This window comes from Dipodomys merriami, unplaced genomic scaffold (genome assembly GCF_024711535.1).
Source record: "Dipodomys merriami isolate MVZ:Mamm:240054 unplaced genomic scaffold, mDipMer1.0.p SCAF_24, whole genome shotgun sequence".
Lineage (NCBI taxonomy): Eukaryota > Metazoa > Chordata > Mammalia > Rodentia > Heteromyidae > Dipodomys > Dipodomys merriami.
In genome coordinates this window covers 2,209,947-2,225,333 of record NW_027203826.1, presented here as the reverse complement: position 1 = coordinate 2,225,333, position 15,387 = coordinate 2,209,947, and the positions used below count along the sequence as shown (strand labels likewise).

General features: G+C 38.1%; 1 protein-coding gene across 1 annotated transcript in view; it reads left to right on the top strand.

The window, feature by feature from the left end:
- LOC138835483 (flavin-containing monooxygenase 5-like) overlaps positions 1-13,906 on the top strand; it is a 30,598-nt gene extending 16,692 nt beyond the window's left edge. Inside the window, exons 2-8 of the mRNA XM_070033987.1 lie at positions 2,760-2,948; positions 3,812-3,974; positions 5,239-5,381; positions 6,776-6,975; positions 11,185-11,537; positions 11,624-11,696; positions 13,531-13,906. Of these exons, the coding sequence (XP_069890088.1) occupies positions 2,760-2,948; positions 3,812-3,974; positions 5,239-5,381; positions 6,776-6,975; positions 11,185-11,537; positions 11,624-11,696; positions 13,531-13,906 (1,497 nt within the window). The remainder of the gene's footprint in view (positions 1-2,759; positions 2,949-3,811; positions 3,975-5,238; positions 5,382-6,775; positions 6,976-11,184; positions 11,538-11,623; positions 11,697-13,530) is intronic.
- The last annotated feature ends 1,481 nt before the right edge of the window (positions 13,907-15,387 follow it).

The following is a 15,387-nucleotide window of genomic DNA, read 5'->3' as shown; positions in this document are numbered from 1 at the left end:
GTCAGATATCAGGATAGCTACTCCTGCTTTCTTACTGGGGGCAATTGATTGGTGGCTCCCTTTCCAACCCTTCACTCTGAGTTTGTTTTTATGTTTGACTGAGAGGGGTCTCCTGAAGGCAACAGATGGGTCATGTTTTCTGATCCAATCTGCAGTTCTTTTTCTTTTGATTGTTGAATTAAGTCCATTAACATTTAAGGTTATTCTAGAGAGATGCATTGTGGTTCCTGTCATTCCTTGTTTTCCTGTTTTTCTTCTTTCTTTTCCTCCTGTGCTTACTTAGTTAGACTTCTGTTTATACCTGTCTGGTGCAGGTTCCCATTCTTGGTTGCTTTCTTCAGGTTGTGTCCCCCATCTTAGTATTCGTTGCAATGTTGGCTTATTGTTTATGAATTCAATTAGTTTTTCTTTACTATTAAAAATTTTAGTTTCTTCATAGAATGTGAATGCTAATTTTGCTGGGTCTATCTGGGCTGGCAGTTATTGGTTCTCAGGGTTCAGATTGTACTTTCCCAGGCCTTTCTTGCATTCTGTGCCTGTGTGGAAAGATCTGCAAAGATTCTAATTTTTTCCCATTGTGGTATAGCTCCTTCTTTGTTTTTGCTGCATGCAAGATTGTTTCCTTATTATTCAGATCTATCATTTTACTATAATGTGCCTAGAAGTGTTTCTCCTTGGATCCTGCTTGTTAGTTGTTCTATATGCTTCTGTTATGTAGGGAAGATGTTCTCTTTTAAGGTGGGGGAAATTTACATTGATAATCTTGTTGAATATGTGTTGCATTCTCTTTTTGATATTCCTTGCCTTCATCCACTCCATTTATATGAAGGTTAAATTTCTTGGCACTATCTGCTTGCTCTTGGATTTCCCTTTGACATAATTTAAGTGATTTTTTCATATCTGTGACTTTTTGGTCCAGTTGGTGCATTCTGTCTTCTGTATCTGACACTCTAAATTCCATTTCATTCACTCTGTTAACTATGGCTTCCGTTGTGGTTTGCATGGAGGAAATCGACTCATTTATGGGTTTGATGTTGATTCTCAAAGTACTAATCTCATCTCTTAGGTGTCTACTGCCTCTGTTTTTGCATGCATCTCCTGTTCGAAGTCCTACATCTCTTTTGATAGTTTGTTCCTGTGTTCTTTAAATGTCTGGTCTATTTCTCACTTTAATTCTTGAGTAATTGCCTCCAGCAACTATTGGATGTAGCTTTTGTCTTCCATTCCTGCTTTGCTTCCACTGGGGCTCTCCCCTGGGTGGCTACTGGCTTTTGGGGTAGCTTGATATCCTGGGTGTTTATAAACCCTGTAATTTTTCTCTGTGATTTTTGCATGGAAATTCAGGGTTTATTGGAGACTAATCTGAAATTTTGTTTTGGTCAATCGGTGTTTGCCTTTGCTTGGTTGCTGTTTCTGTGTTGGCGGAGAGAGTCTGTACCTCCAGCTGCTAGTCTGACCCACGTAGGGCTCTCGGCTGTCTGCTGTAGATCACTGGCAGTTCCCACCTTTAGAAGGACTGAGCAGCCTAGACTGCTCCTGTTTACTTCTACAGGTGCTCTTGGCAAGATCGGGTGTGCTGGATGTACTTCTCTCAGTTGCTGTAGTCTGCTATGAGTTTGAACTCAGAGCCTGTCTCTGAGTTTCTTTGTGTTCAAGGCCAGTATTATATTACTTGAGTCACAGCATCACTTCCAACCTTTTCTGTTTAGTTTATTGGAGATAAGGGCCTTAGGGATTTTCCTGCCCCAGCTGGTTTCGAATCATGATCCTCAAATCCCAGCCTCCTGAGTAGCTAGGATTACAGGCATGTTTCATGGCTACCAGCTATTTCTGTTGTTTTTCAATATTAATTATTTAAAGATCGACCCTAATAATATTATTAATGGGAATCTCCAAATTTTCAAATACATCTTGATTTATTATTTTTATCTAATATTTACGACTTCCCCAATTTCTAAAAAAATATTTTCCAACAGCTTATCTCCAACAATTTGACTTTCTGATTGTGTTATGATCACATGTAAAATACTTAATATTTGCATAGTGAGTCACATATTTGTTATTTCTAGTGTTTTTTATTCCATATTACATTTGCATACTTGCATTTTGGCTCATTCCCAAATCGTCTGGAGGATTGACTTTCACTTTTTTCCATATTTTAGATTGCTAGCAACAAAGTCTCCGAGTTTGTGTGTGAAGATGTATTCACCTCCATTTTAAAGTGTATTTTCACTAGCCCTAGGAGACTAGGCAAACATTTCAACATTTCAAAGATATCATTCTCCTGTTTCTCCCTTCTCTCCTTCATATTAAGAAGTCAGATACAAGATTTATTTTGGAAGCTGGGCACCAGTGGATTACACCTGTAATTTTAGCTAGTTAGGAGGCTGAGATCTAATGATTGTGGTTCCGATCCAGCCTGGGCAGGAAAGTCTGTGAGACTTTTATCTCCAATTAACCACCAGAAAACTGGAAGTGGCACTGTGGCTTAAGTGGTAGAGCATTAACCTTGAGCTGAAGATCTCAGCGACAGTGTCCAGGCCCAGAATTCAAGCCCCATGACCAACAACAACAACAAAAAGGATTTATTGTGGATTAAATGTAAATTTTTTTATCATCATTGGGGAGAAAATATTCATGGAGAATATAAAGGCAATGTACTGATTTATTACACCTGAGATTTTTTTCTTTAAAATATCTTATTTTAATTACCTTCTAATTATAAAGTATGTTGTAATAAGAGGTCCTTCTTCCTATAGAAAAATCCTTCAGAGAAAATGCCCAGTATCTACAAATCTGTGACCATCAACACCTCCAAGGAGATGATGTGCTTCAGTGACTTCCCCATACCTGACCATTTCCCCAACTATATGCATAACACTAAACTCATGGATTACTTTAGGATGTATGCCAAACACTTTGGTCTTCTGAATTACATTTGCTTTAAGGTAAAATATAATTGAAACATTATGTTGTGTTTATGTGTGTGTGTGTGTGTGTGTGTGTGTGTGTGTGTGTGTGTGTGCATGTGAATGCGTGTATATGCATGAAACCTCATTCACCTCAGTTATTCATGGCCTCTTTTGTTGTGACCAGAAAGATTACTAGTGAATGTCTACTCTAGAAAACCACCACCTCTATTGTAATGTTTTGAAAACTTCAGTTGAAGATGAGGTTGGAAATTTTTTCTCATCATAACCTATTCTTATAGCACTTCAGTGCAGCAGTGTAAAGGGCCCTTGACCTTACAAATATCTAATTATTTGAGAACTTAGAACAGTAGCAGTAATAATTGAGCCAAATCCCATTGCCTATAGAATAAGAATCAACCTCATATAAATCACATCCATTCTGTTTCCCAAATCTAACACTATCACCCACAATTCACACATACCAACATCTTTTCTCGATGTTTATGGTGAAATATTAATTCTCTGAAACTCAAAATTCAAGTCTAGGAAAAGTGAACAGGTCTATACTAAAATACAAAAAGTATAAGGAATCCTACTTTCTTCCACATGAAAGTACTCCTGGAAAGAAGATATCATTGCTGTGGCTTCAGTCTCCCCTCTGCTATTTTATAGTTAAATCTCCACTGTTTCTAGTTACACAAAAAAATAGATTTCAAACAAAAATTCCCATACTATCTTGAAAATGTACAGCAAATTCACTACAGGAGTTCCCAGGAATGGGAGTGGGAATTGCAGTATTATGTTGCCTCAGATGAACCCTACTTGTGGGACTTAGGAAGGAGGAATCAAGCCTGAGACCCATGAAAGTGGGTCACCTGTATTTCTTCCCTCCCTTTCAGACCAAAGTGTGCAGTGTGCGGAAGCGTCCAGACTTCTCCAACAGTGGACAGTGGGATGTTGTTGTGGAGATGAATGAAAAACAAGAGACCTTGGTCTTTGATGGAATCTTAGTCTGCAGTGGGCACCACACAGACCCCTACTTACCCCTTCACTCCTTCCCAGGTGAGTTCACAAGAAGGTTTGCAGAGATTCTTACACATCGTTTACATGCCAAAGTGATTGGGTATGAATTTTATTAAAGCTCAGTGAAAAATTTTTGGTAACAAGAACTATCCAACATATATGTTAACAGGACAATATGCTACACTGAAATTGAAACATAAGCAAAAAAGCAATGAATGCTTTTTACTTAATATAGTTCGACATAGATATCAATAAACAACAGAGCTGACATTTCAATTTTTATAAGTTTATTTGGCCTGACTTTCAAAGAGTGAAGTTAGTTCAAAATGGGGAGTGTAGAGACAAATGACAAGCAAAGCCTGTGTATCCACAAATTTAGAAACCTTAGAGTATGGAGAAAACTCTTTACTAACTCTTATGTATCATGGATTTTCATTGGCTAATAAAACAAAACTAGCTGTTTGTTGCTCCATTCAAAGGATGGTCTCCATCCTTCCTACTAGCTACACCCTCTGCCCTTTACCTCTGCCCATTTACCCTCTAGTTCCATCAATTGCTATCAGTAGTCATTCAAGATCTTTTTGACCACTAGGTGCTCTTCCAAACCTCCTTGTAAATCAAGACAAAGTAAATAGAAAAAGAATCCCAGATGGAAATAAAAGGATCTCAATGTGGATTTGGGTGAACAATGAAGTGAATTATGAATGACAAATACTTTATCTTTTTGGGTCTACCCACTAACAGAAATATTTGTAAAATAAGAATGCTTGATCTTTTGAATGTTCAAATATTGAATCTGTAAACAATTTATAACTATTATATATCTATAGGTTAGAGGACAAACTATTCTATATTTGGCTTCTTTTTTACTTTCTTTCTGGCTGAGAGATAATCCCCATATAGAGAGAGAGATGTATGGGAACATATACTTGGATTTCTAGGAAGAGTGATATACCATGTTGAGATGTACTATCCACAAAGTAGCAACATTATGTAGTTGTCTCTTGCTATATAGTGGTTCATCTATTGTTACTTTGCAGATTTTCACCTATCATAGGGGTCTCTGGAACATAATTCTCACCATAGGTGAGGGATCCCTATTTACATATTTAAAAAAACAAAAATAAGATAGAGTGAAGCTACAATAAGTGAACCATGATATACTGAGAGACAACTGTATTCAATTGAATGGCCCAGACTCTGTCTTGCCTTTTCAGATTATTCATAATTTAACTTTTTTCTATGTATTGAATTACATTGAAATTTCTCCTTGTAATGAAAAAATATCTTCTTTTCACCACAGGCATTGAAAAATTTGAAGGCTGTTATTTCCACAGCCGAGAATACAAAAGTCCTGAGGACTTTGTAGGAAAGCGAATCATAGTGGTGGGTATTGGGAATTCGGGTGTGGATATTGCTGTGGAGCTCAGTCGTGTGGCAAAACAGGTTTGTTTGTTTTTAACAATTTCACTAATGAGAAACTGTGTTTATGTGCCATCCAGAAGACAGATATGACTTTAGAAAGACCAGAAAAGACAGAGAAATCTATGGACCTTGGCTGAGCAGAGAATAAATATAAACAATAGATCCCTCATATAGACAATGGGGACAAACTAGAAAACAGATTACTGTTCACTGAGCTAATTAACTTTGTAAAATGTGCAAACTCAGTCCTTTCTTTTTCCTTGTGATATTTTCATACACTGTGCACCATCAACCATATCCCTTATCTTTCTGCATTATCTCCCCCTCTTTTTTAAAACATGTTTCATTGCTTTATTTTTATACATGCATATGAAGAAATTTAACAACATTCACCCTCATTTATCCTCTCTGTTCACCTGTTCTTTTCCTCTGATATCCAATGCCAAACAGAGACTGATTTGCTCTCCAATCATTCTTTTTAGTGCATGTTAATTATACTAAGGGTTTCACTATGGTATTTTACATAGGCAAATATTATATTTTGTCAGAATAAACACTTCTATTACTGTCTCTTTCTACATCTCCAAACGCTTTTATTGTTCAGTAAATTTCAGTGAGATTTTTAATAACATCTTCATATGTACAGTTTTACTTCAAGACAATCTAGAACTTTTTTTATTGTGAAAATACCATACAGAGGGTTACAATTACATGGGCAAGATAGTGAGTACATTTCTTTTTTTTTCTTTTTTTTAATTTTAATTTTAATTTTTTGTGAACACACTGTACAGAGGGGTTACAATTACATGGTCAGGTTAATGCGTACATTTCTTATCAAGCATTGCAGCCTCCTCCTTTGTTTACCCTTCACATCCATTTCTTATCAAGCATTGTTGCCTCCTCCTTTGCTTCCCCATACCATCCTTTCCCATCTCCACCCCCGCCACCCCTACACCCTCCTACCACCACCACCCCACCTCCCCCCACCCTGCTAAAGTTGTAAAGTTCGTTTTTCGACATAACGTCTTGTACACCTCATTGTTGTAATGGGTAACAATCTAGAATTATACAGTAGTAAACATGCTAATTCATTTCTAAATTCAAACTCTATATGTGAAGCACAGTGATAATAGTATCAATGAATACTTTGAAAATAATGCTTCCAAAGTATACAGACTAGTAAAAATATTCTACTTTTCATTGATAAAAGTTTCATTCATAAAATTTGTTGTTATAGAAACATTCCTTTACTGAAAGTCTGTAACTTACTGCTTTGGCAAAGCAGAGCATGGCAACCATCAAATACTTTTTCTGGGCTTCCACAATATGAGCAGTCTTAAAAATGAGTAATAAGTAAAGTGTAGAAAAGTTTCTCTCTCGATACTGCCAGCTTGTTCTATTTCTGTCTCCCTCAGGTGTTCCTCAGCACCAGAAGAGGATCGTGGATTTTGCACCGTGTTTGGGAGAATGGTTATCCCATGGATAGTTCATTTTTCACTCGGTTCAATAGCTTTCTCCAAAAAATATTAACTACCTCACTGATTAATAACTACCTGGAGAAGATACTGAACTCCAGATTCAATCATTCCCACTATGGCCTGCAACCCAAGCACAGGTGATATAACCAGGGGACCTCATATATGCAATTAAGTGTAGATACAGAATGGAATTGGCCTTCAAGAAGCTAGCAATTGACATGGATTTTGGTTAACCTATCTAATACATTAATTAATGTTAAGAACTTATAACACACAAAGTATAGATTACAATGAGTTGGTTTGCTTTTCACAGTCTATTCATGTAGCAGCATTTTTTTTTTTTTTGTCAGTCATGGGGCTTAAACCTGGGCACAGCTCTTCAGCTCAAGGAAGTGCTTTACCACTTGAGCCACAGTGCCACTTCCGGTTTTCTGAGTGGTTTATTGGAGATAAGAGTCTCACTGAGTTTACTGCATGAGCTGGTTTTAAACCAAGATCCTCAAATCTCAGCCTCCTGAGTAGCTAGGATTACAGGCATGAGCAACTGACACCCAGCACATTAAAATGTTTTATGCCAGCCATGCACACACACACACACACACACTTACACACAAACACACATAAGAATATAATCCCCCTCCTTGAGCAAAACTTCAACATTAGAGGACAGGGAAAGACAAAACAGGTCAGGGCAAAGCAATGTGGTTAATATAATGACAGATGTCAGAATGGGGTACTCTGAGGCCCAAGTGGAACATTTGACTTAGTTCTAGTTGAGGTGAAATGTCTGGCAAGTTCACATGAAACAAGATCTCTGTGGTCTTTTTTTTCTACAAAAGAGCCATTATGACTTCAGGTCTTATGCTGTAGAGGCTTCTTGGCTCAGAAATTACATTTTTTTGTCGCTCATGGGGCCTGAACTCGGGGCCTGGGTGCTGTCCCTCAGCATTTCAGCTTAAGGCTAGCACTCTACCACTTCAGCCATAATGCCACTTCAGGCTTTTTCTGCTTATGTGGTGCTGAGGAATCAAACCCAGGGTTTCATGCGTGCAAGGCAAGCACTCTACCACTGAGCCACTTTCCCAGCCCTTATCTTTAGCTTCTGTTGAAAAGGTAAAAGACTGAAGTCTAGTCACTAAGAAGCAGAATTAAGAAAAGAAAATAAACAGAATGAAGAAATGATATTTAAAAAAGAAGTGTTCCAGAATTCACTTGTTGGAAAATTAAATTCCCAAGTCATGTATTGATGATATTTGGAGTGGTGCTTTTAGAAGGGAGGCAAGTGTAGATAATTCATAGAGGTTACTGATTTGAAAGAGGAGGAAGAGAAAACTGAATTGTCATTCTCTTTCTCAGTGCCCTGAGTCACTTCAGACTGTAAGATCCCCTCCAGAAGGAGGGCCTTCCCCTGATAAGCCCCTTGACCCTGGGTATTCAGAATTGGGAGCTGAGTAAATAAACTTTGTTTTTTTTTAAATTAACTACCAATACTATCTCTATATTGCTATAGCAATATCTGAGAGATAGATTAAACACACACATGCACAAGCACGTGCGCTCATACACACACATATGACAAAATATTCTCTTTGTGTATGTGTGTGTGTGTGTGTGTGTGTGTGTGTGTGTGTGTGTGTGTGTGTGTATGTGTGTGTGCCAATCCTAGGGCTTGAATTCAGTGTCTAGGCTATTTTGTTCAAGGTTGCCACTATAACATTTAAGCCATAGCTCCACTTCTGGCTTTTTGGTGGTTGGAGATAAGAGTCTAAAAATGTTTCCTGCCAGAACTGGCTTCAAACTGAAATTCTCAGGTTTCAGTCTTCTGAGTTGCTAGGATTACAGGAGTGAGCCACCAACAACCAACTTAAGAATATCACTATTATGTGGGCACTTACTTGTCTCTAAAGGCAATTCAGAAAAGGAAATTCCTCAACTATTTCAACAAATGAGACAAAGAAATGTGGCATTTATTGGCTCATTCATTAAAAATCCTTCAAGAGTTTGGACTATGCTACAGATGTAAAATAATATTGCATTGTATGGAGGGAGACAAATAATTAAAGAAATTGTGGAATAGGATAACTATGAAAGAACTAATGAAAGACAGGTCAAGAGTATCTGAGGATGGGAGCATGCAGCTAATCAATTGAAATGATTGAGAAGATGATTCTGAGAATGGTCTTTAAGCTAAGACTTGAGGGGCAAGAAGATGCCACAATGAAAAGAGACAGGAGGAAACATTTACATAGAAGGATCTGCAAGTTCTTAAAAGTTCTGACCTAAGAAGCAGATTTGCGCATACTGAGGCAAGGAAAGGAAGAAACAAAGTCAGTGAGTGGACTACAACAAGGCAGCAGCCAAAACATATTTCTAGGTAATGGGGGCAAGTTTGGATTTTCTTTCTAATTTATAAATTATTCTATATGTTTATAGTGTACCACATGTTTTGATGCTCTATCTATCTATCTATCTATCTATCTATCTATCTATCTATCTATCTATCTATTCCCCTCTAGAATGTTAATTCAGTGCTGCCTGGGGTAGAGTTACTTAAGACAACAAACTAGTCACATTTGATAAATATCTGAGTAGATGTGTGGGCAATTTTGTTATAAATTCTATATCTCATTTGGACATGGATTTTTGCCTAAAAATGATAATTAGGTAGGAAATGAAGTGGAAGGAGACTCATAATCTATGACCTGTTTTCTAACAGGAATCACAATCACACACACAGATATATATCTACACATCTCTATATAGAATATATAGAGTTATATAGAGACAGAAACATATATCTATATAGAGACAGATAAATATACATACATATATACATACAAACATATACACATACACATATACAAATATTCATGTATATGTGTATATACACATACACATATATACATATATGTGTGTTTGTGCAAACACAATCCCATGACTATTCAAGTCAAATCTTTAAAATGTTTAATTACCAAAAAATCAGAAAGGTTCTGGAAACAGAAAAACATGTATAGGATCCCCTTTCCCTCAAATCCCAATTACATCTAGTCTCTCTCTGTCTCTGAGCCAATCATTTGTTGGAGGTAAAGAACAAGAAGTCTCATTAAGTCTTTAAGTTCCATGCAAGTCTTTCTTTCCTGTAGACCAGTGCCTGAAGATTCATTTCAAGGATCTCTAACATGAGACCTGACATATCTTCAGAAGAACTTTGTGTAGAATGCTGGTGCAAGTCCACATCAGCTCTCTTTAACAGTGTCCTTCCTACCACTGATGGGGTTTAGAAAAAAAAGGTGAAATGAGTAGCACTCTCTAAGAAGCCAGGGAGGGAAAGGACAGAATGGCTTTCTCCAGCTACTTCAAGAAAAGATGAACTGTTTCCTAGTTCCTGCGCCTTGATCCATAGAGAACTTGTCCACTTTGCTTCGTACCATATGCAGCACCATCACCCTAAGTGGTCTCCCAGGACAAGAGCTCCCAGGAACTGACCAAGAAAAAAATATCATCTCTATGTAACTGAACCCCTAGAGAGAAAAAAAATTCAGAAAATCAGGACACATACTTTGTGGGAAGTAGAGGAGAAAAGAAGGTCAGCATCCATAAAAAAGAGGAAGAGATATTAAGGAGATTCAAGCTCTTCACAACTAGTATTGGGAACTTAAAGATATAATCTAATTTAAGACATCAGTAGCTAGACTTTCTGGATTGTTTATCAAGCTCTTTAAACAAAGGTTTCTGGACAGGGTGGTAACATAGCATCATGTTTCCCAATAAGAGGGAACATAAGTCCTCTGAGTGGAATTTCTGGGAAGGCTCATGTTTGTCTTTAAGAAGGGCTAATCTCAGCAAATGAACATCTCTGTCCTCTCTATTTCTCACTCTTCCTCTCTAGAATGCATATTAAATGCATATGAAATATGTGGGCAATTCTGTAATAAATATTTTCTACATCTCATTTGGACATGGATTTTGCCTACAATAATGAAAATTTGGTAGAAAATGAAGTGGAAGGAAGACTCAAACTATGACTGTTTTCTACTGGAATAACAGTCACAGGTCATTTTCATTTCTAAGAAGTGTAAATATTTGAATACTAAGATAAACATATGACACACAACACAAGATCTACACATACTTTTCAAGATAATAATGGGAAACTTGGAGAAATGTGGAATTGAGGTAACCACTAAGCACTCAGCCTACAATGTACTCCCCTGTATTCTGAGAGGCAGACAGGGACCTGCACAGATTTACAGGAAAATCCAATTTGCTAGCTTTGATTCCTCATTGTACTCACTACTTTCTTTTTTAAATAGCTTCTTGTTGATGGCTTTTCCTTTTGTATACAGACTTCTCAGTCAGCATCCAACTGTCAGTGATGACCTGCCAAATCACATAATTTCTGGAAGAGTCCATGTGAAGCCTAATGTGAGGGAGTTCACAGAGAGAGATGTCATTTTTGAGGATGGCACTGTAGAAGAGAATGTGGATGTTGTAGTTTTTGCTACAGGATATTCTTTTTCTTTTCCTTTCCTTGATGGTCTGATTGACGTGGCTAATAATGAAGTGTCCCTGTATAAACTGATGTTTCCTCCTGACTTGGAGAAGCCAACACTAGCTGTCATCGGGCTCATCCAGCCACTGGGAATTGTTTTGCCTATTGCAGAACTGCAGTCTCGCTGGGCTACACGAGTGTTCAAAGGTATGTGAACAAAGTTAATCCTCCTTTCTCTTGACTGGTTTTCTTCTCTTCCACAAATACTAACACACTGGATATTTCCCTTCTAGGGCTAAGCAAATTACCCTCAACAAAAACCATGATGGCCAACATTGCTCAAAGAAAAAGGGCTATGGATAAACGGTAAGTAAAGAATCTGTAACCATAGTGATAAGGGAATTTCAAATAAGGACCCTCATCTTACTCAATCACATTTGTTCTCCATACCCTATGCTATATTGTTTTATAGCACAGCAATTAAATGCAGATTTATTCTCTTTACATCATACTGAATCTGAAATGATAACTTCTATTTCAGTCTCAATCATTATTGTTCTTTGTTCTGAGATGTCACCATAATTCAGGAAGCTGGTCTTATTTTCCAAATCATGTCTGATTTCCTTCACAATTATGTGACTTACTACCATGGTTGTGGCCTAAATCTAAAATACTTGTAGAATTTGGGGTGCCATATAGTAAGTAAGATGTAGGAATCATTGCTGAGGTGAAGCTCTAGGTGAGAAGATGATCTTGGGGTTCAGACTTCACAGAAGTCCTGCCCAGTTCCCACTAACATGGCAAGCATGGGTCTCTAGACTCTTTCAGTCCAGACTTCTATTTCTATTTTTTCCTTTAAAGACATGAAACTTATTATCCTCCATGAACCCAGAAACAAAAGCTAAGAGGAATGTGTCTTGCAAGTAAAATATGTCTTTGGTCATATAATGAAACCCAAAAGAAAGAGTCAACCAATTCTTTGAAATATGGAAGGAAGAAACATAGACAGAAAACATAGACATTAGTACTTTAATCTTGCTTCTGTATATCAGCAATCTAATGGTTTTCATATAAAAACATGGAATTCATTCTCCCTAGACATTTTGCCATGATTCCTACATACTTTATAATCAGTTTTAGAAACTTTGGGAAACCATTTGCAGTAAAAGTCTCTTTTAAGTGCAATTTTCACCAGTACTTAAAAGAATGGGTAGATATTTCTATTTTATACATTAAAACTTTACTTTGTGTTCACTATGAGAGGCATGTTGCTAAACATTTACAACATGATGACTCACAAAGCAAATGGTAAGCAGTATAAAAATGGAGGAACTGCTGTTCCTATGTGACAATACTGAAACATCTTTTTCTACTCAGCTCTGAAGGCTATGAACACTATATTGAAGGAACTGCCTGTCACATGGAACAAACATTCAGTTCATGCAGGACAGATGCTAGTTCCACCTATCACCAAGTTGACACCGCCTCTAAGTGACACTATCACATCAGGGAAATACACTACCTTGCCTCATGTGGAACAGCAGCTGAACATTCTATAAAATGCATTTGTAGAACTTTAGAAATGGCCCTCCTTCCTCAAAACACCTTATTTCCAAATATGGAAAGTAAAACATAGCAAACATCAAATCCACAGTATCCACCTTGTGACTGTGGCCTCTTGAAATTCGCAGTCCATGGTATGCACCATCTTCACATCTCAAGCAACTGATCTACCCAGCACCCACCATTCCCAGCAGAACTGAAGTCACTTTGCTCTCGAAGGAGGCAACATTCATCACCTTGTTACCCCAAGGTGGCTATAAAGCTCCTTGGGTCAGATTATCAATGACTATCTGCTTGTCCATTCCAGACTCCTTGACTGAAAACACGGAGGAGCTGCACCTATACAGTGCAGAAGGAAATATTTACTATAGCATGATCCCTTTTGGAAAAAAACAGATTATCTTAACAGATAAGGATCACTTTAAAGCTCAAATCTGCAGTTCAGTCACCCTGCCACAATCAAATGATAATGGGGCAGTATGCACAGAAGCCCAGATTCTGTGTCTACAGTGCCGTTGCACAGCTGAGAAGTGTTGTCAGGACAGCTTCCTAGTTCTCAGGTTCTACATTGTAAAATGAACAAAAGTAAAGGTCTTACAGTTCTAAGATGTCATACATCTCTTCCCTTGTGTTTCAGTTATGTGAAAACAGCCCGGCACACGATCCAAGTGGACCACATTGAGTACATGGATGAGATTGCCACCTTGGTGGGGGTGAAGCCCAACCTGCTGTTTCTCTTTCTCTCAGATCCAAAGCTGGCTATGGAGGTTTTCTTTGGCCCCTGTACCCCATACCAGTACCGCCTGCAGGGGCCAGGGAAATGGGCTGGAGCCCGGAGAGCCATCCTGACCCAGAGAGAGAGAATCATTAAGCCCCTGAGGACTCGCATTGTCAGCGAAGACAGTCACTCGGCCTCATGGCTCTCTTGGATAAAGATGGCAACATTTGGCCTGGCATTTCTGGCAGCTGGTTCAGCATACTTTAGATGTATTCGCCATGGTGAACGGAAATAAATGAGTAAACATTGTGTGGTGGGCATTATTTCTATTTGTCCTGAGTCATTACAAAGCCTTTGCTTAGTTAATAAGCATGTACTAATATTATTTATAATTGCTATAACTGCTTTAGAAAATCATCAAATGTATTCTACAAGCAGATATACTCTTTTATAAATGAGTATATAGAAATATCTACATAACAGTTGAAACGCATAAAAATGGTTAAAATAACTTAAGTATGAATATTTTTAAAACATGAAGTAAACCCAAATTGGCTTCCTGAAGCTAATCTATCTTGGTAGGAATTTATAAATAAAATTCTGAGTTTTTTTATGAATGGACCTGAAGACCAGTGGAATAGAGGACCCAGAAATGAACCCACAGCCATCTGGCCACCGAATCTTTGATAAGGGAGCCCAAAAGACAGGATGGAGGAAAGACAACCTCTTCAACAAATGGCACTGGCAGAATTGGCTATACACGTGTAGAAATTTTAACTTGGATCTTTATATATCACCCTGCACTGGAATCAACTCCAAAGACCTCAATGTAAAAATCAGATGCCCTGAAAATATTACAGAAAGGAATAGGGGAACCCTAGGGTTCCATGGCACAGCATAATAATAATGACCCAGAAACTACAAATCAAATACATGTTGGATAAATGGGATAGCATTAAACTTCAGAGTTTCTGCATGGCAAAAGACATAGCTAATAAGATAAATAGAAAGCCCACAGATTGGGAGAAGATCTTCCATAGCTATACAACAGACAAGGGTCTCATATCTAAAATATACTGAGAGCTCAAAAAAATTAAACACATCGTCAAAGAAACAACCACCATACTCATAAGTGTGCTAAAGACTTAAAAAGAGACTTCTCTAAAGAAGAAATGAGAATGGCCAATAGTCATATGAAGAAATGTTCAACATTAAAACTACATTGCGCCGGGCACTGGTGGCTCACGCCTGTAATCCTAGCTACTCAGGAGGCTGAGATCTGAGGATCGTGGTTCAAAGCCAGCCCGGGCAAGGAGATACCGTGAGACTCCTATCTCCAATAAACCACCAGAAAACCGGAAGTGGCGCTGTAGCTCAAGTGGTAGTGCTCGCCTTGAGCTGAAGAGCTGAGGGACAGCGCCCAGGCCCAGAGTTCAAGCCCCAGGACCAACCAAAAAAAAACAAAAAAACAAAAAAAAACTACATTGCGATTCCACTTCACCCCAGGTTGGAATGGCCATTATCAAGAAAACAAATAATAACAGATGCTGGAGGGGGTATGGCCAAAAGGGAATACTACTACACTGTTGGTGGGAATGTAAGCTAGTTCAACCACTCTGGAAATCAGTATGGAGGTTCCTCAAAAGATTAAACATAGAGCTCCCTTATGACCCAGCAATCCCACTCCTGGGCATTTACCCAAATGATCACAAACAAGGCCACACTAAATCTACCAGCACAACTACATTCATTGCAGCATTATTTACCATAGCTAAG